The sequence below is a fragment of the Somniosus microcephalus genome, chromosome 7, assembly GCF_052327205.1.
Source record: "Somniosus microcephalus isolate GS21.2 chromosome 7, FLI_Smic_1.0, whole genome shotgun sequence".
In the NCBI taxonomy this organism is placed as follows: domain Eukaryota; kingdom Metazoa; phylum Chordata; class Chondrichthyes; order Squaliformes; family Somniosidae; genus Somniosus; species Somniosus microcephalus.
Window position 1 is genome coordinate 201,550,750 of NC_140993.1, and position 20,636 is coordinate 201,571,385.

The window sequence follows — 20,636 nt, forward strand, 5'->3', positions numbered from 1 at the left end:
TAACACAGTGCTGAGGGACATTCAAACCTTTTCAAGTGAACGTAAAAGATCTCATGGCACTATTTGAAGAAAAGCAGGGAGTTATCCTTGTGTTCCTCACCCTTCTCTGGGGATAGTACCATGGTATCCTGGTGGTAGTCGCTATCTTTTAGGGAGGATTTTTAAATGGAAATATCCTCTACATAAGACACATACTTTTTTCCCCCCCAGGACACAGTATTTCTGCTCCAATTTGTACATTTTATTCCAGTACTTTGCTCTGCCTGTTAAATTGGCTATTCCTGCAGCAGGTGACTTTGTACAGCACAGGAAATATGCATGATGCCCATGGATACTTGATGTAGTGTCCACACAATTTTCCCCATTGGTGCTCTTGGCTTAGCCTGGTGGGATATGGAGAGTCCTTCACAACGCTTCTCGAGATCCTGAATTGGGCCAAGTTAGCATTGCTGTTCAACTTTCATTGGAAAGCTGGAGCTGATTTTATTCCTCTGCAAAGGAAAAATGTCACAAAATGAAAAGAATCATGTAATACATATAATACCACTAGCCTGCAGTTTTCATTATTTCAAACTGACTTAAACTTCCTTGATCTTCTGAAGGAATTTATTATTTTAAAATGTGAATTACAAATATCCTTATAGCAGATTAAACTGTCAGTGAAAGGGCTGACTTAAAGAAAAATGTAGACTGCAAGTTGTTGAGGAGAAGGGAGTTATCTTCCCCACAATTGGCTGGAAGCTGAACCAGTTAATCAGGTTTTAAGTCAATTAGCCAATAAATTATGGCAAACCTGAAAGTTGTGTGTCATGCAGGACACTGTATATTATAAAATGTGATTTGGGTACATAAGAGAGATTGACACCCACTTAAACATTTATTAATCAATGCCACCACATGTATATGCTAAGCATGTTTATCACCTATATAAACCCTTTTTACCATTAATATTGCCTACAGTATTCATATATGATGTGCACAATCCTATCCTCAGATGTACTATTGTTAAAGTTCAGTGTGATTGGAAAGGGAGAAGACTGAAGTCATTTTGAACTCTACATGGGTCTAACCATGCAGAGTTTATGGTCAGCAGCAGTTTTTCTTATATGTTGAAATTGTTTGCCCGTCTAAGTAGACTGGTATTGAACAGAAACAATACCAAGTACTTCTAACACTGCACATTAGAGAAGGTTTAATGAAGATCTAATATTTAATATTCTGCCCTTTTATTAATTTTGCAGAAGTATCATGTTGTTACCAAGCAAGAGAGTATCCAATTTGCAGAGAAGCCTGTGATCAGGTATGACCTTTGATAATTTTTAAGTAGTCTTGATAAGACTGGGTTTAGACGTAAAGCACTATCGGGTCCTGCTCTCGTCTGCCAGAGCTGTTCATTATTCCAGGATCATTCTGGAATGCAAAGATAACCCCCGGCTTCCTTTCTCTACTGCAAACCGTCGTCTTAACCCCCTCTCCCCTGTCTCCTCCACCCTCACCTCCAACAACAAGTGCGAGGAGCTCATGGACTTCTTTGTTACTAAGATTGAGACCATCTGATCAGCTGCCTCTGCCACTTCCCTTCCTTCTCTGAGCCCACTGGGCCAAGCTTCCTCTTAGGTTCCTCGTGCCCTAACCCTGACCTCGCATCTTTCTCCAGTTTCTCTTCAATCTCCGTTCGTGCCCTCTCAAAGCTCATCTTGTCCATAAGACCCACCTCCTGCTCCCTCAACCCTATTCCCACTAAACTGTTGACCACCCAACTTTCTTTCCTGGCTCCCATGTTAGATGATATTGTTAACGGTTCTCTCTCCTCAGGTAGTGTCCTCCTCTCCTTCAACTCTGCCGTCATTGCCCCTCTGCGCAAAAAAACCCAACACTGGACCCCTCCATCCTTGCAAACTACCGCCCCATCTCCAAACTCCCTTTCCTCTCCAAAGTCCTTGAACGTGTTGTTGCCTCCCAAATCCATGCCCGTCATTCCTGGAACTCCATGTTTGAATCTCTCCAATCAGGTTTCCGTCCCTGCCACAATACCGAAACGGCTCTTATCAAAGTCACAAGTTACATCCTGTGTGACTGTGACAATGGTAAACTATCCCTCCTCGTCCTTCTGCAGCCTTTGACATGGTTGACCATACCATCCTCCTCCAACGCCTCTTCACCGTTGTGCAGCTAGGTGGGACTGCACTCGCCTGGTTCCATTCTTATCTATCAAACTGTAGCCAGAGAATCACCTGCAACGGCTTCTCTTCCCGCACCATTACCTCTGGTGTCCCCCAAATATCTATCCTTGGCTCCCTCCTATGTCTCCTCTACATGTTGCCCCTCGGCGACAGTATCCAAAAACACAGCATCAGTTTCCACATGTACGCTGACGACACCCAGCTCTACATCACCACCACTTCTCTTGACCCCTCCACTGTCTTTAAATTTTCAGACTGCTTGTCTGACATCCAGTACTGGATGAGCAGAAATTTCCTCCAATTCATTATTGGGAAGACCGAAGCTGTTATCTTCGGTCCCCGCTACAAACTCTGTTCACTAGCCATCGACTCCATCCCTCTCCCAGGTAACTGTCTGAGGCTGAACATAAGAACATAAGAAATAGGAGCAGGAGTATGCCATTTGGCCCCTCGAGCCTGCTCCGCCATTCGATAAGATCATGGCTGATCTGGTCTTGGCCTCAACTCCACTTTCCTGCCCGCTCCCCATAACTCTTGACTCCCTTATCGTTCAAAAATCTGTCTATCTCCACCTTAAATATATTCAATGACCCAGCCTCCACAGCTCTCTGGGGTAGAGAATTCCAAAGATTTACAACCATCAGAGAAGAAATTCCTCCTCATCTCCGTTTAAATGGGCGACCCCTTTATTTTGAAACTATGCCCCCTAGTTCTAGATTCCCCCACGAGGGGAAACATCCTCTCTGAATCTATCCTGTCAAGCCCCCTCAGAATGTTATACGTTTCAATAAGACCACCTCTCATTCTTCTGAACTCCAATGAGCATAGGTCCAACCTGCTCAACCTTTCTTCATAAGACAACCCCTTCATCTCAGGAATCAACCTAGTGAACCTTCTCTAAACTGCCTCCAATGCAAGTATATCCCTCCTTAAATAAGGAGACCAAAACTGTACGCAGTACTCCAGATGTGGTCTCACCAGCTCCCTGCACAGTTGTAGCAAGACTTCCCTACTTTTATACTCCATCCCCTTGCAATAAAGGCCAACATTCCATTTGCCTTCCTAATTACTTGCTGTACCTGCATGCTAATTTTTTGTGTTTCCTGTACAAGGACCCCCAGATCCCTCTATACCGCAGCATTTTGTAGTCTCTCTCCATTTAAATAATAATTTGCTTTTTTATTTTTTCTACCAAAGTGGATAACCTCACATTTTCCCACATTATACTCCATCTGCCAAATTTTTGCCCACTCACTTAACCTATCTATATCCCTTTGTAGATTCTTTGTGTCCTCTTCATAACTTGCTTCCCCACCTATCTTTGTATCATCAGCAAATTTGGCTGCATTACACTCGGTCCCTTCGTCCAAGTCATTAATATAGATTGTAAACAGCTGAGGTCCCAGCACTGATCCCTGTGGCACCCTACTAGTTACAGTTTACCAACCTGAAAGTGACCCATTTATCCCGACTCTCTGTTTCCTGTTAGTTAGCCAATTCTCTATCCATGCTAATATATTACCCCCAACCACATGATCTCTTATCTTGTGCAGTAACCTTTTATGTGGCACCTTATCGAATGCCTTCTGGAAATCCAAATACACTACATCTACTGGTTCCCCTTTATCCATCCTGCTCGTTACATCCTCCAAAAACTCTAGTAAATTTGTCAAACATGATTTCCCTTCATAAAACCATGCTGACTCTGACTGTATTATGATTTTCTAAATGTCCTGCTACTACTTCCTTATTAATGGACTCCAGCATTTTCCCAATGACAGATGTTAGGCTAACTGATCTATAGTTTCCTGCTTTCTGTGTCCCTCCTTTCTTGAATAGGGGTGTTACATTTGTGGTTTTCCAATCCGCAGGGACCTCTCCAGAATCCAGGGAATTTTGGTTAATTATAACCAATGCATCCACTATCTCTGCAGCCACTTCTTTTCAGACCCTAGGATACAGGCCATCAGGTCCAGGGGACTTGTCCACCTTTAGCCCCATAAGTTTGCCTAGTACTTTTTCTCTAGTGATAGTGATTGTTTTAAGTTCCCCCCTCCCTATCGCCCCTTGATTATCTATTATTGGGATGCTTTTAGTGTCTTCTACCGTGAAGACTGATATTTGTTCAACGTCTCTGCCATTTCCTAGTCTCATCCTCTATAGGACCAACATTTACTTCAGTTACCTGCTTCCTTTTTATATACCTGTAGAAACTCTTGCTGTCTATTTTTATATTTCTTGCTAGTTTACTCTCATAATCTATCTTCTCTCTTTTTTTTAGTTGTCCTTTGCTGGTTTCTAAAAATTTCCCAATCCTCTGGCCTACCACTAATCTCCACATCATTGTATGCCATTGTTTTCAATTTGATACCATCCTTAACTTCCTTAGTTAGCCACGGATGGTTCATTCTTCTCTTCGAGTCTTTCTTTCTCACTGGAATATATCTTTGCTGAGAGTTATGAAATATCTCCTTAAATGTCTGCCACTGCTTATCTACCGTCTTACCCTTTTAATCTATTTTCCCAGTCCACTTTAGCCAACTCTGTCTTCATACCTTTGTAATTGCCTTTATTTAAGTTCAGGCCACTAGCTTGAGACCCAAGTTTCTCACCCTCAAATTAAATTTGAAATTCTACCATGCTATGATCACTCTTCCCTAGAGGATCCTTTAGTATGAGATCATTAATCCTATCTCATTATACATTACCAGATCTAAAATAGCCTGCTCCCTGGTTGGTTCCACAACGTATTGTTCTAAGAAACCATCCCTGCAGGGCATGCTGGAGGGGGAGGGTGAACAACCAGTTGTTGTGGTGTATGTAAGTACCAACGATATAGGTAAAAAAACAGGATGAGGTCCTAAAAGCTAAATATAGGGAGTTAGGAAGTAAATTTAAAAATAGGACCGCAAAGGTAGTAATCTCGGGATTGCTACCAGTGCCATGTGCTAGTCAGTAGAAATAGAAGGATATTTCAGATGAATACATGGCTAGAGCAGTGGTGCAAGGGGGAGGGATTCAAATTCCTGGGACATTGGAGCTGGTTCTGGGGGAGGTGGGACCAGTACAAACTGGATGGTTTGCACCTGGGTGGGACCGGTACCGATGCCCTAGGGGGAGTGTTTGCTAGTGCTGTTGGGGAGGGTTTAAACTGAAATGGCAGGGGGTTGGGAACATATGCAGGGAGACAGAGGAAAAGGAAGCAAGGATAGAAACAAAAGAGAGGAAGGAGAAAAGCAAAAGTGGAATGCAGAGAAATCAAGGGTGTACATCAAACAGGGCTGCAGTAAATAATAATTCTAAAAGGACTAAGAGTGTTAAAAGAACAAGCCTGAAGGCTTTGTGTCTTAATGCGAGGAGCAGTCGTAATGAGGTGGATGAATTAGCTGCGCAAATAGATGTAAACGGATATGATGTAATTGGAATTACGGAGACATGGCTCCAGGGTGACCAAGGCTGGGAATTCAACATCCAGGGGTATTCAATATTCAGGAAGGACAGGCAAAAAGGAAAAGGAGGTGGGGTAGTATTGCAAGTTAAAGAGGAGATTAACACAATAGTAAGGAAGTATATCAGCTCTGATGATGTGGAATCTGTATGGGTAGAGCTAAGAAATACCAAGGAGCAGAAAACGTTAGTGGGAGTTGTATACAGAACATAAGAACATAAGAAGTAGGAGCAGGAGTAGGCCATACGGCCCCTCGGGCCTGCTCCGCCATTCAATAGGATCATGGCTGATCCGAATCTAGACTCACGTCCACTTCCCTGCCCTCTCCCCGTAACCCCTAATTCCCTTATCTGCTAGGAAGCTGTCTGTCTCCATTTTAAATTTATTTAATGTTGCAGCTTCCACAGCTCTCTGGGGTAGCAAATTCCATAGATTTACTACCCTCTGAGTGAAGAAGTTTCTCCTCATCTCAGTTTTGAAAGCGCAGCCCCTTATTCTTAGATTATGCCCCCTAGTTCTAGTCTCACCCATCAGTGGAAACATCCTCCTCGCATCCACCCGATCAAGCCCCCTCACAATCTTATATGTTTCGATAAGATCGCCTCTCATTCTTCTGAACTCCAATGAGTAGAGTCCCAACCTACTCAACCTTTCCTCATACGTCAACCCCCTCATCTCCGGAATCAACCGAGTGAACCTTCTCTGAACCGCCTCGAGAGCAAGTATATCTCCCAAACAGTAATGCTGAGATTGGGGATGACATTAAACGGGAAGTTAGAGATGCTTGCAATAAGGGCACAGCAGTTATCATGGGTGACTTTAATCTACATATAGATTGGGCTAACCAAATTAGTAACAATACTGTGGAGGAGGAATTCCTAGAGTGTATACAGGATGGTTTCCTGGACCAATATGTCGAGGAACCAACTAGAGATCAGGCCATCTTAGACTGGGTATTATGTAATGAGAAAGGATTAATTAGCAATGTTGTGCGAGGCCCCTTGGGGAGGAGCGATCATAATACAGGAAACTCTCGATTTACCAGCACCTAAATAACCTGAAATCTCTGTTAACCAGCAAAATTCAGGAGTAGGTTCAGGTAAGTTTTACTTCATATTAGTGGCCGTTCCTGGATCTGTGGCTGTGTAACCGGGGTTCCTGCACTTGTTGCTTAGCAACAGGGACGCTTGGTCTGGGGTTCCTGCACCTGTTGCTAAGCAACAGGGAAGCCTGGATTTGTTGCTGTGTACGGAGCTCTTGTACCTTTTAACTATACCTCTCTGTAATCCGGACTTTTTGATAAACCGGCACCACGCCGGTCTCGTCGGTGCCGGATAAAAAAGAGTTTCCTGTATGATAGAATTCTTCATTAAGATGGAGAGTGAAGTAGTTGACTCAGAGACTAGGGTCCTGAATTTAAATAAAGGAAACTACGATGGTATGAGGCGTGAGTTGGCTAGGATGGATTGGGGAACGTTACTTAAAGGGTTGACGGTGGATAGGCAATGGCAAACATTTAAAGATCGCATGGATGAACTACAGAATTTGTTCATCCCTGTTTGGCATAAAAATAAAACAAAGAAGGTGACTGAACCGTGGCTAACGAGGGAAAATAGGGATAGCACAATATCCAAGGAGAGGACATATAAATTGGCCGGCAAAAGCAGCAAACCTGAGGATTGGGAGCAGTTTAGGATTCAGCAAAAGAGGACAAAGGAACTAATTAAGAGGGGGAAAATAGAATATGAGAGTAAGCTTGCAGGGAACATAAAAACTGACTAAAAGCTTCGATAGATATGTGAAGAGAAAAAGATTGGTGAAGTCAAGTGTAGGTCCCTTGCAGTCAGAATCAGGGGAATTTATAATGGGGAACAAAGAAATGGCAGACCAATTAAATACATACTTTGGTTCTGTCTCCATAAAGGAGGACACAAAAAACCTTCCAGAGATGTCGGGGAACATAGGGTCTAATGAGAGGGAGGAATTGAATGAAATCAGCAGGGAAATGTTGTTGGGGAAATTGATGGCATTGAAGGCCGATAAATCCCCAGGGCCTGATGATCTACATCCTAGGGTACTTAAGGTAGTGGCCCTAGAAATAGTAGATGCATTGCTGGTCATCTTCCAAAATTCTATAGACTCTGGAATAGTTCCCATGGATTGGGGGGTAGCTAATGTAACCCCACTATTCAAAAAAGGTGGTAGAGAGAAAATGGGGAATTATAGACCGGTAAGTCTGACATCGGTAGTGGGGAAAATGCTAGAGTCCATTTTAAAAGATGTAATGGCAGAGCACTTGGAAAACAGTGACAGGATCGGACAAAGTCAACATGGATTTACAAAAGGTAAATCATGCTTGACTAATCTACTAGAATTTTTTGAGGATGTAACTGGTAGAATAGATAAGGGAGACCCAGTGGATGTGGTGTATTTGGACTTTCAGAAGGCTTTTGATAAGGTCCCGCATAAGAGATTGGCGTGCAAAGTTAAAGCACGTGAGATTGGGGGCACATGACTTGGATAGAGAACTGGTTGGCAGACAGGAAGCAAAGAGTTGGAATAAACAGGTCTTTTTCCGAATGGCAGGCAATGACTAGTGGGGTACCGCAGGGATCGGTGCTAGGACTCCAGCTATTCACAATGGCCCAGAAATTCGAGTCCGGGGCTTCCCGCGGGTGCAAGCCCCTGATCTGCATTTACCTTGCGCGCTGGCCGTTGAGCTGTGGGCTCCCGTGGAATTCTGATCCGGGGCCTGGTCCAGCTGCCGGCGCTCAGTGCTTGCGTATCCCAGGGGCGCAGTTAGTTTGATGCGTCCCCTGGGATCACGTGGGCCATGGGCAGCCAATCGGAGCAGGGAATGCTCTATTCATAAGTCTGACAGGAAGTGCTGTCAAGACTTATAAATACTACAGCCCCAAAATAGCACTAAACCTTCAAATAAATTTTTTAAAAATCACATTTTTTAAATAAACTATAAATTACATGAAATAACTATTTTAAACAATAATTTAAATTTTTGAAAAAAATAATTTTATATTCTAACGGGTCTAAAAATAAACTTACCTTGCTTTAAAGTATTTAAAAATAATAAACCTGTGGAAAAAATGTTTTAATTTTAATTAATTCACCACTTACCTTGAAAAAAGCAGGCCTTACGCCTGCTTTTTACATTTCTAAATTCTGCAGGCTTACGTTCCCGGAGAAACATGTAAAAAAAAAACTAAGTTTGATGCGCACGCGCAGCCTCCCCAGCGCACGCGTTCGACCTCTGAACCCCTTCATTCAGAGGAACGGAAGTGCTGGTTTCCCGCGTATGCGCAGTGCATTCAGGAAACCGGCACTTCCATCAGGCCTATGGGTGAGTACCCCATGCGTACTCACCCGTGGAGACCTGAATTTCTGGGCCAATATATATTAATGATCTAGATGAGGGAACTAGATGTAATATCTCCAAGTTTGCAGATGACACAAAGCTGGGTGGGCGTGTGTGCTGTGAGGAGGATGCCGAGAAACTCCAGTATGATTTGGACAGGTTGGGTGATTGGGCAGATGCAGTATAATGTGGATAACTGCGAGGTTATCCACTTTGGTGGCAAAAACAGGAAGACAGATTATTATCTGAACGGCAATAGATTGGGAAAAGGGGAAGTGCAACGAGACCTGGGTGTCATTGTGCACCAGTCGCTGAAGGTAAAATGCAGGTGCAGCAGGTGGTTAAGAAGGCAAATGGTATGTTGGCCTTCATAGCAAGAGGATTCGAGTACAGGAGCAAGGATGTCTTGCTGCAGTTGTACAGGGCCTTGGTGAGACCACACCTTGAGTATTGTGTGCAGTTTTGGTCGCCTTATCTGAGGAAGGATGTTCTTGCCATGGAGGGAATGCAGCGAAGATTCACCAGACTGATACCTGGGATGGCAGGAATGACGTATGAAGAGAGATTGGGTCGATTAGGCTTATATTCGCTAGAGTTTAGAAGAATGAGAGGGGATTTCATTGAAACTTATAAAATTATAACTGGACTAGACAGACTAGATGCAGGAAGGATGTTCCTGATGGCGAGGGAGTCCAGAACCAGGGGCCACAGTCTAAGGATAAGGGGTAAGCCATTTAGGACTGAGATGAGGAGGAATTTCTTCACCCAGAGACTGGTGAACCTGTGGAATTCTCTACCACAGAAGGCAGTTGAGGCCAACTTATTAAATATATTCAAGAAGGAGTTAGATATATTTCTTATGGCTAACGGGATCAAGGGATATGGGGAGAAAGCAGGGACAGGGTACTGAATTTGGATGATCAGCCATGATCTCATTAAATGGCGGAACAGGCTGGAGGGGCCGAATGGCCTACTCCTGTTTCTATCCCGAATACACTCTATGCACTCTCTCAAGGCTACCTTTGCCAATTTGATTTGTCCAATCTATATGAAGATTAAAATCGCCCATGATTATTGCAGTACCTTTCTTACAAGCCTCCATCATTTATTGATTTATACTCTGTCCTACAGTGTAGCTACTGTTAGGGGGCCTATAGACTACTCCCACTAGTGACTTCTTTCCCTTATTATTTCTTATCTCCACCCAAACTGATTCTACATCTTGATCTTCTGAGCCCATACCATTTCTCACTACTGCACTGATCTCATCCTTTATTAACAGAGCTACCCCACCTCCTTTTCTTTTCTGCCTATCCTTCCGAAATGTCAAATAAACCTGAATATTCAGTTCCCAGCCTTGGTCACCTTGCAACCATGTCTCTGTAATTGCTATCAGATCATACCCATGTATTTCTATTTGTGCCGCCAACTCATCTACTGTATCTTGTTACAAATGCTGCGTACATTCAGATAAAGAGCTTTTAATTTTGTCTTTTTACCATTTTTCCCTACTCTGACTCTACTTTTTGATGCACTCTTATGTTTATAGGCTCTGTCCCTTCCTGTCACACTCTGGTTATCATTACCCCTATCTCTACCCTGCACTAATTCCTTCTCCTTTATCTTTGGCTTTTTAAATTTCCCTTCACCTGAACCCTCCACCCTCCCCGCCCCCCCCCCCCCCCCCACTATTTAATTTAAAGCCCTCTTTACAGCCCTCGTTATTCGATTCGCCAGGACACTGGTCCCAGCATGGTTCAAGTGAAGCCATACCCCATGAATCGAAACCCATTTCTCCCGCACCAATCTTTGAGCCACGCTTTCAGCTCTCTGATCTTATTTACCCGATGCCAATTTGCTCGCGGCTCAGGTAGTAATCCAGAGATTATTACCTTTGTGGTTCTGCTTTTTAATTTAGTTCCTAGCTGCTCATACTCCCTCAGCAGAACCCCTTTCTTTGTCCTACCTATGTCGTTGGTACCTACGTGGACCACGACAACTGGATCTTTCCCCTCCCACTCCAAGTTCCTCTCCAGCCCAGAGGAGATGTCTTTAACCCTGGCACCGGGCAAGCAGCACAGCCTTCGGGACTCAAGCTCTTGGCTGCAGAAAACAGTATCTATCCCTCTAACTATACTGTCCCCTACCACTACAACATTTCTTTTTACTCCCCCAACTTGAATTACCCCCTGTACCACACTGCTGTGGTCAGTTTGCTCATCCTCCCTGCAGTCCCTGCTCTCGTCCACACAGGGAGCAAGTATCTCCTACCTGTTGGACAATTGCAAAGGCTGAGGCTCCTCCAATGCTACCTTGTGGATCCCCATACCTGCATCACTCGTAGTCACACCCTCCTGTCCCTGACCACGGACCAAATTTGAAGTATTTATCCTAAGGGGTGTGACTGCCTCCTGGAACACAGATAACTCTCCCCTTCCCTGCTGTACCGCAGTGTCTGAAGCTCGGACTCCAGCTCATCAACTCTGAGCCGAAGTTCCTCCAGCTGCAGATGTGGTCGCTGTGGATCACACTGGGGTCCACCAGCTCCCACATGCTACAGCTGCAACACATCGCCTACCCTGCCCTCTCTATTGTATTTTAAGTAATTAGGTTTTCAAGTTTTGAAATTTCAATTATCTATGTATAGTTTTTAATCTGTAATCACGGCTCTTAATTTAAACCAATGCCCAAGTTTAGAAAAAAAGAGAAATGGAGAAATACTCACCAACCAATCAGTTACCTGCTTTCCTGTGATGTCACACTTTGATTTTTTTTTCTCCCCCCTCTCTGGTCCTTCGTTGTTGTTTTCCTTTTATCCCTGTCGCTGGTCCTGCTCTTGCTCTGCTCTTGCTGTGCTCTCGGGTCGTCGCTGGTCCCGCTCTCACGCCTCGGGTCGTCGCTGGTTGTGTTCTCGGGCCTCGGGTCGTCGCTGGTCCTGCTCTCGCTGTGCTCTCGGGCCTCAGGTCGTCACTGGTTGTGCTCTCGGGCCTCGGGTCGTCGCTGGTCCCGCTCTCGCTGTGCTCTCGGGCCTCGGGTCGTCGCTGGTCCCGCTCTCGCTGTGCTCTCGGGCCTCGGGTCATCGCTGGTTGTGCTCTCGGGTCTCGGGTCGTCGCTGGTCCCGCTCTCGCTGTGCTCTCGGACCTCGGGCCATCGCTGGTTGTGCTCTCGGGTCGTCGCTGGTCCCGCTCACGCTGTGCTGTCGGGCCTCAGGTCGCTGCTCCTTTTATCCCCGCCGCTGGTCCTGCTTTCATTGAACGAGACTGTTCGCAACCTTGGTGTCATATTTGACCCCGAAATGAGCTTCCGACCACATATCCGTGCCATCGCTGAGACCGCCTATTTCCACCTCCGGAATATCGCTCGACTCCGTCCGTGCCTCAGCTCAACTGCTGCTGAAACCCTCATCCATGCCTTTGTTATCTCTAGACGACTATTCCAATGCACTCCGAGCCGGCCTCCCACGTTCTGCCCTACGTAAACTTGAGGTCATCCAAAACTCTGCTACCCATGTACTAACTTGCACCAAATCCCGTTCACCCATCACCCCTGTGCTTGCTGACCTACATTGGCTCCCGGTTTAGCAACACCTCAATTTTATAATCCTCATCCTTGGTTTCAAATGCTTTCATGGCCACGTCCTTCCCTGTCTCGGTAATCTCCAGCCCCACAAACCTCCAAGATATCTGCGCTCCTCTAATTCTGGCCTCTTGAGCAGCCCCGATTTTAATTGCTCAACTATTGGTGGCCGTGCCTTCATCTGCCTAGGCCCGAAGCTCTGGAATCCCCTCCTCAAACCGCTCCGCCTCGCTACCTCTCTTTCCTCCTTTAAAACGCTCCTTAAAACCTACCTCTTCTGCCCTAATATTTCCTTATGTGGCTTGGTGTCAAATTTTGTTTTATAACGCTTCTGTGCAGTGCCTTGGGACATTTTACTATGTAAAAGGCGCTATATAAATACAAGTTGTTGTTACTGCTCAACATCTGTTTTTGTTCTTGTGTGAAGTGCCTTCGGAAGTTTACCAAGTCATAGGTGCTGAATATTGCGTATAGTAACCTAGTGATTATGGTACTGGTTTAGCAACCCAACGTAGCAAGGTGTGAGATTGAATTAAATAATTCTGGTAATTTGTGGGCTAGCACCAGAAAAATGACTGTATAAGCTGCCTGATTGTAATAAAAACTCAACTGGTTCACTAATGTCCTTCAGGGAAGGACAACATGTGGTTGACTCTTGATGTCCTCTGAAGTATCCGAGCAAGCCACTCGGTGGTGACACCAGGGCAGTGCTTGCATTCTGGGAGCAAAGGAAATTTTAGCAAGCATGCCAAGCCAAAGAGCCATTTAAAAGCAAGATGTTATTAGGTCTTCTGTTTCTCTCTCAATCCTCCCTCTAAATTCTATGTTATAATAGCCCTCTGTGTGGAAAAAAATCATCTAACTTTCCACTTCATCCTTCTAATAATAATCTTGCCTCTGATTCACCAATCAGTAGAAACGATCTTTCATTATTTATCCTTCTATAATTTTGAAAACCTCTATTATGTTCCTCTTAACCTCAAAGTTCCAGTGAAAAATGCCCCCATTTGTCAACCTTTTCTTAACTAAAACCTCTCCTTCCTAGTATCACTTGAGAATCTTTGCCATACCCTTTCCATGATTATAGTATTCTGCCTATAATGGGGTGTCCAGAGCTGCATGCAATTCTCCAACTGTAACCTAAATGATGACTTATACAAATTCAACATTATTTCCTTTTACATTCAATAACCCTGGATTGGTCTTGTGCCCATATCCAAGTCATTTCTATAATTAGAAAACAAAAGAGATCTCTGTAGAGATTCTTGGGTGTTAAATAAAATTGAAGAAGCCACCTGCTGCTCTCAGGGGAAAAGTCATGCAAATATCCAGTGATTCTTTCTAATCTACCTAGAAAATTTTGATTGGAATAACATGCCTTATTTGAGGTGCTATTCTCTAGTTTCCCTCCTATCTCCCCTCATGCCCTCTCTGAGCTCATCTTGTCCATGAGACCCATCTCTTGATCTCTCGACTCTATTCCCACTAAATTGCTGACCACCTAACTTACCTTCCTGGTCCCCATACTAGCTGATGTTACAAACTGAACCCACTCCTCAGGTAGTGCCCTCTTTCCCCCCCAACCCCGCTTTCAAATCTGCCGGCATCACCTCCCTGCTTACAAAACTCACCCTTGAGCCCTCCGTCTTCGCAAACTGTCGCCCCCATCTTCAACCTCCCTTTCCTTTCAAGTCCTTGAATGTGTTGTAGCCTGCCAAATCTGCGGCCATCTTTCCTGCAACTCCATTTCTGAACCTTTCCAATCAGGAGCTGCACTATCCTTCCAAATCCCTCTCAACCTCTCTGCAGCCATTGACATGATCGATCATGTCATCCTCTTCCAACGCCTCTTCTCCGTTGTCCAGCTGCGTGGGACTGTTCTCGCCTGGTTCCACTCTTGCTTATCCAGTCAAAGCCAGAGAATCTCCTGCAATGGCTTCTCTTCCTGCCCCTGCACTGTTACCCCAAGGATCTATCCTTGACCCCCTCCTATTTCACATCTACATGCTGCCCATCAGCGACATAATCTGAAGACATAATGTCGGATTCTGCACGTGCGCTGATGACGCCCAGCTCAACCTTTCTTGACCTCTTCACTGCCTCTGCGTTGTCAACCTGATTGTCCGACATCCAGTCCTGGATAAGCCGCAGTTTCCTCCAATTAAACATTGGGAAGACCAAAGCCATTGTCTTTGGTCCCCGCCACAAACTCTGCTCCCTTGTCAACAATTCCACCCTTAACATAAGAACATAAGAAATAGGAGCAGGAGTAGGCCAATCGGCCCCTCGAGCCTGCTCCGCCATTCAATAAGATCATGGCTGATCTGATCCTAACCGCCAATCTACTATCACAGAACCATCTCCTGAATCTAACAGAATTAGACACACGAAATAGGAGCAGGATCAGGCTACACGGCCCCTGGGCCCGCTCCGCTACCCACAGGGCCATGTCAGATCCGAACCTAGACTCATGTCCAAATTCCTGCCCGCTCCCCGTAACCCTTAATTCCCTTTTACTTCTAGGAAACTGTCTATTTCTGTTTTAAATTTATGTAATGATGTAGCCTCTACAGCTTTTTGGGGCAGCATATTCCATGGACCTACCACCCTCTGAGTGAAGTAGTTCCTCCTCATCTCAGTTTTGAAAGAGCAGCCCCTTATTCTAAGACTATGCCCCCTAGTTCTAGTTTCACCCATCATCGGGAACATCCTCCCCGCATCCACCCGATCCAACCCCTTCACAATCACAGAATCACAGAAACCCCACAGTGCAGATAGAGGCCATTTTGGCCCATCGAGCCTGCACCGACACATATCCCACCCGATCCCCGTAACCCCTACACCAACACATATCCCACTCTATCCCCGTAACCCCACGTATTTAATCCCCCTAACACTAAGGGTCAATTTATCATAGCCAATCAACCTAACCCGCACATCTTTGGACTGTGGGAGGAAACCGGAGCACCCGGAGGAAACCCACACAAACACGGGGAGAATGTGCAAACTCCACACAGACAGTCACCCGAGGCCAGATTCGAACCCGGGTCCCTGGCGCTGTGAGGCAACAGTGCTAACCACTATGCCACCGTGCTGCCGTGTCTTATATGTTTCAAAAAGATCGCCTCTCATTCTTCTGAACTCCAATGAGTAGAGTCCCAATCTACTCAACCTCTCCTCATATGTCCATCCCCTCATCCCCGGGATTAACCGAGTGAACCTTCTTTGTACTGACTCAAGAGCAAGTATGTCTTTTCTTAAGTATGGACACCAAAACTGTAGACTGTATGCAGTATTCCAGGTGCGGTCTCACCAATACCTTGTACAACTGAAGCAATACCTCCCTATTTTTATATTCTATCCCCCTAGCAATGAAAGCCAACATTCCATTGGCCTTCTTAATCACTTGCTGCACCTGCATACTAACCTTTTGAGTTTCGTGCACCAGGACCCCCAGATCCCTTTGTACTTCAGTACTTTCCAGTTTCTTGCCATTAAGATAATAACTTGCTCTACGATTTTTCCTGCCAAAGTGCATCACCTCACACTTTCCAGTATTGTATTCCATCTGCCAAATCTCTGCCCACTTACTTAGCCTGCCTATGTCCCCTTGCAGGTTTTTTATGTCCTCCTCACTCACTACTTTCCCTCCCATCTTAGTATCATCTGCAAACTTTGATATGTTACACTCGGTCGCCTCCTCCAAATCGTTAATATAGATTGTAAAGAGCTGGGGACCCAGCACTGACCCCTGCGGAACACCACTAGTTACTGATTGCCAATCTGAGAATGAACATTTATCCCAACTCTCTGCCTTCTGTTAGATAGCCAATCCTCTATCCATGCCAGAATATTACCCCCAATCCTGTGATTTTTTATCTTAAGCAATAATCTTTTGTGTGGCACCTTGTCAAATGCCTTTTGGAAGTCTAAATACACTACGTCCACTGGTTCCCCTTTATCCACCCTATATGTTACTTCCTCAAAGAACTCCAGCAAATTTGTCAAACATGACTTCCCCTTCATAAAACCATGCTGACTTTGTCCTATTAAATTATGATTATCCAAATGTCCTGTTACTGTCTCCTTAATAATGGACTCCAAAATTTTACCTACCACAGATGTTAGGCTAACCGGTCTATAGTTTCCAGCCTTCTGTCTACTGCCCTTTTTAAATAAGGGTGTTACATTAGCAGTTTTCCAGTCTGCCGGGACCTTTGCTGAGTCCGGGGAGTTTTGGAAAATTATTACCAATGCATCCACAATCCCTACCGCCACTTCCCTCAAGACCCTAGGATGTAAGCCATCAGGTCCAGGTGATTTATCCGCCTTGAGTCCCATTATTTTACCGAGTACCACTTCCTTAGTGATTTTGATCGTGTTTAGCTCCTCCCCCCCAATAGCCCCCTGTTTGTCCAGTGTTGGGATATTCTTAGTGTCCTCTACTGTAAAGACGGATACAAAATATTCATTCAGTGTTTTTGCCATCTCCATATTTCCCACCATTAATTTCCCGGTCTCATCCTCTAAGGGACCGACATTTACTTTAGCCACCTTTTTTCTTTTTATATAACTATAAAAACTCTATCTGTTTTTATATTTTTTGCTAATTTACTTTCATAATCTATCTTCCCTTTCTTCATCAATCTTTGTTATTTTTTGCTGTCTTTTAAAGTTTTCCCAAACCTCTATCCTCCCACTAGATTTGGCTACCTTATATGCCCTTGTTTTTAGTCGAATACTATCCTTAATTTCTTTACTTAACCACGGATGGCTGTCTTTTCTTTTACACCCTTTTCTTCTCAGTGGAATATATTTTTTTGGAAGTTGTAAAATAACTCCTTAAATGTACACCACTGATCATGTATCGTCTTACCCTTTAATCTATTTTCCCAATCCACTCTACTCAATTCCGCTCTCATACCTTCATAGTCTCCTTTATTCAAGCTTAGCACGCTTGTTTGAGATCCAACCTTCTCACCCTCTAATTGAATATGGAATTCAACCATGTTATGGTCACTCATTCCAAGGGGATCCTTTACTAGGACATTTTTAATTAATCCTGTCTCGTTACACAGGACCAGATCTAAGGTTGCTTGCCCCCTGGTCGGTTCAGTTACATACTGCTCAAGAAACCCATCCCTAATACAGTCAATGAACTCATCCTCAAGGCAGCCCTGCCCAATTTGATTTGTCCAATTAATATGATAGTTAAAATCCCCCATAATTATAGATGTTCCCTTATTACAAGCCTCAACTATTTCCTGATTGATACTCCGTCCAACAGAGTTGCAACTGTTCGGAGGCCTATAGACTACGCCCACTAGTGTTTTTTTCCCCTTATTATTCCTTACCTCCACCCAAACTGTTTCATTATCCTGATCCTTTGACCCAATATCATTTCTCTGTATTACAGTGATTCCTTCCTTTATTAACATAGCCACCCCACCTCCCCTTCCTTCCTGCCTGTCCTTCCTGATCGTTAAATAACCTGGTATGTTTAATTCCCAGGCATTGTCACCCTGCAGCCATGTTTCTGTAATGGCCACAAGATCATACCCATATGTAGGTATTTGTGCCATTAACTCGTCTATTTTGTTACGAATGCTACATGCATTCAGATAGAGAACTTTCAAAGATGTTTTGTGACACTTAGTTCCTGGTTTTGCCCTTTTTATTACTTTTACCTTTTACTCCATACCTTCTGCCCCTTCCTGACACGCTCTGGTTTTTAATTTCCCCACTGCTACCTAAGTCTATGACCTTCTCTGTTGTCATTTTTATTATTTGCTCTCTAGGAACCTCCCCCCCACTAGTTAGTTTAAAGCCCTCTCTACAGCCCTAGTTATATGATCCGCCAGGACTCTAGTCCCAGCACTGGCCAAGTGAAGCCCGTCCCAACGGAACAGCTCCCTCCTGCCCCAGTACTGGTGCCAGTGTCCCAGGAAGCAAAACCCATTTCTCCCACACCAGTCTTTGAGCCACGCATTTAACTCTCTAATTTTATTTGTCCTAGCCAAGTTCGCTTGTGGCTCAGGTAATAATCCAGAGATTATTACCCTTGAGGTTCTGTTTTTTAATTTGACCCCTAGCTGCTCATACTTCTTTAACAGAACCGGCTTCCTAGTCCTATCTAAGTCGTTTGTACCAACATGGACCACGACAACTGGATCCACCCCCTCCCACTGCAAGTTTCTTTCCAGCCCAGAGGAGATGTCCTTAACCCTGGCACCGGGTAGGCAACACAGCCTTCGGGATTCTTGCTCTCGGCTGCAGAGAACTCTATCTATCCCCCTATTAATACTATCCCCTACCACTGCAACATTTCTATTTACTCCCCCCTCTTGAATGGCCCCCTGTTCCACGGTGCTGTGGCCAGGTGGCTCATCCTCCCTGCAGTCCCTGCTCCTGTCCCCACAGGGAGTAAGAACCTCGAACCTGTTGGACAAGAGCAAGGGCTGCGGCTCCTCCAGCTCAACCCCGTACCTGCCTCACTCGTAGTCACACCGTCCTGTCCCTGACCATGGGCTACATCTGAATTAATTAACTTCATAGGTGTGACCACCTCCTGATACAGAGTCATAGAAACATAGAAAATTGGAGCAGGAGTAGGCCATTCGGCCCTTCGAGCCTGCTCTTCCATTCAATGTGATCATGGCTGATCATCCAAATTCAGTACCCTGTACCTGCCTTTTCCCCATATCCCTTGATCCCTTTAGCCTCAAGAAATATATCCAACTCTTTCTTGAATATATTTAATGAACTAGCCTCCACCACCCTCTGTGGCAGAGAATTCCACAGGTTCACCACTCTGGGTGAAGAAATTCCTCCTCATTTCAGTCCTAAATGGCTTACCCCTTATCCTTAGACTATGACCCCTGGTTCTGGACTCCCTGGCCATCAGAAACATCCTTCCTGCATCTAGTCTGTCCAGACCTGACAGAATTTTATAGGTTTCGATGAGATCCCCTCTCAATCTTCTAAACTCCAGTGAGTATAAGCCCAATCGACACAATCTCTCCTCATACGTCATTCCTGCCATCCCAGGTATCAGCCTGGTGAATCTTCGCTGCACTCCCTCCATGGCAAGAACGTCCTTCCTCAGGTAAGGTGACCAAAACTGCACACAATACTCAAGGTGCGGTCTCACCAAGGCCCTGTACAACTGTAGCAAGACATCCTTGTTCCTGTACTCGAACCCTCTTGCTACGAAAGCCAACATACCATTTGCCTTCTTAACCGCCTGTTGCACCTGCATGCTTACCTTCAGCGATTGGTGCACAAGGACACCCAGGTCTCTTTGCACTTCCCCTTCTCCCAATCTATTGCCATTCAAGTAATAATCTGCCTTCCTGTTTTTCCCACCAAAGTGGATAACCTCACATTTATCCACATTAAAATGCATTTGCCATGTTTCTGCCCAATCACCCAACCTGTCCAAATCGTACTGTAGTTTCCCGACATCCTCCTCGCAGCTTACCCTCCCGCCCAGCTTTGTGTCGTCTGCAAATTTGGAGATATTACATCCAATTCCCTCGTCCAGATCATTAATATATATTGTGAACAGCTGGGGTCCTAGGACCGATCCTTGCGGTACCCCACTAGTCACTGCCTGCCACTCGGAAAACGACCCGTTTATTCCAACTCTTTGCTTTCTGTCCGCCAACCAGTTCTCTATCCAAGTCAATACCTTGCCCCCAATCCCATGTGCCTTAATTTTGCACGCTAATCTCTTATGTGGGACCTTATCGAAAGCCTTCTGAAAGTCCAAATACACCACATCCACTGGTTCTCCCTTATCTATTTTACCAGTTACATCCTCAAAAAATTCCAGTAGATTAGTCAAGCATGATTTACCTTTTGTAAATCCATGTTGACTTTGTCTGATCCTGTCACTGCTTTCCAAGTGCTCTGCTATTACATCTTTTATAATAGACTCTAGCATTTTCCCCACTACCGATGTCAGGCTTACCGGTCTATAATTCCCCGCTTTTTCTCTACCTCCTTTTTTGAATAGTGGGGTAACATCAGCTACCCTCCAATCCATGGGTACCGT

General features: G+C 44.8%; 1 protein-coding gene across 1 annotated transcript in view; it reads left to right on the plus strand.

Annotated features, from left to right (window-relative positions):
- The window catches only part of reck (reversion-inducing-cysteine-rich protein with kazal motifs), a 250,308-nt gene that overhangs the window by 4,253 nt on the left and 225,419 nt on the right, over positions 1–20,636 (plus strand). The window contains exon 3 of the mRNA XM_085993983.1: positions 1,242–1,300. Coding sequence (XP_085850109.1) covers positions 1,242–1,300 — 59 coding nt within the window. The remainder of the gene's footprint in view (positions 1–1,241; positions 1,301–20,636) is intronic.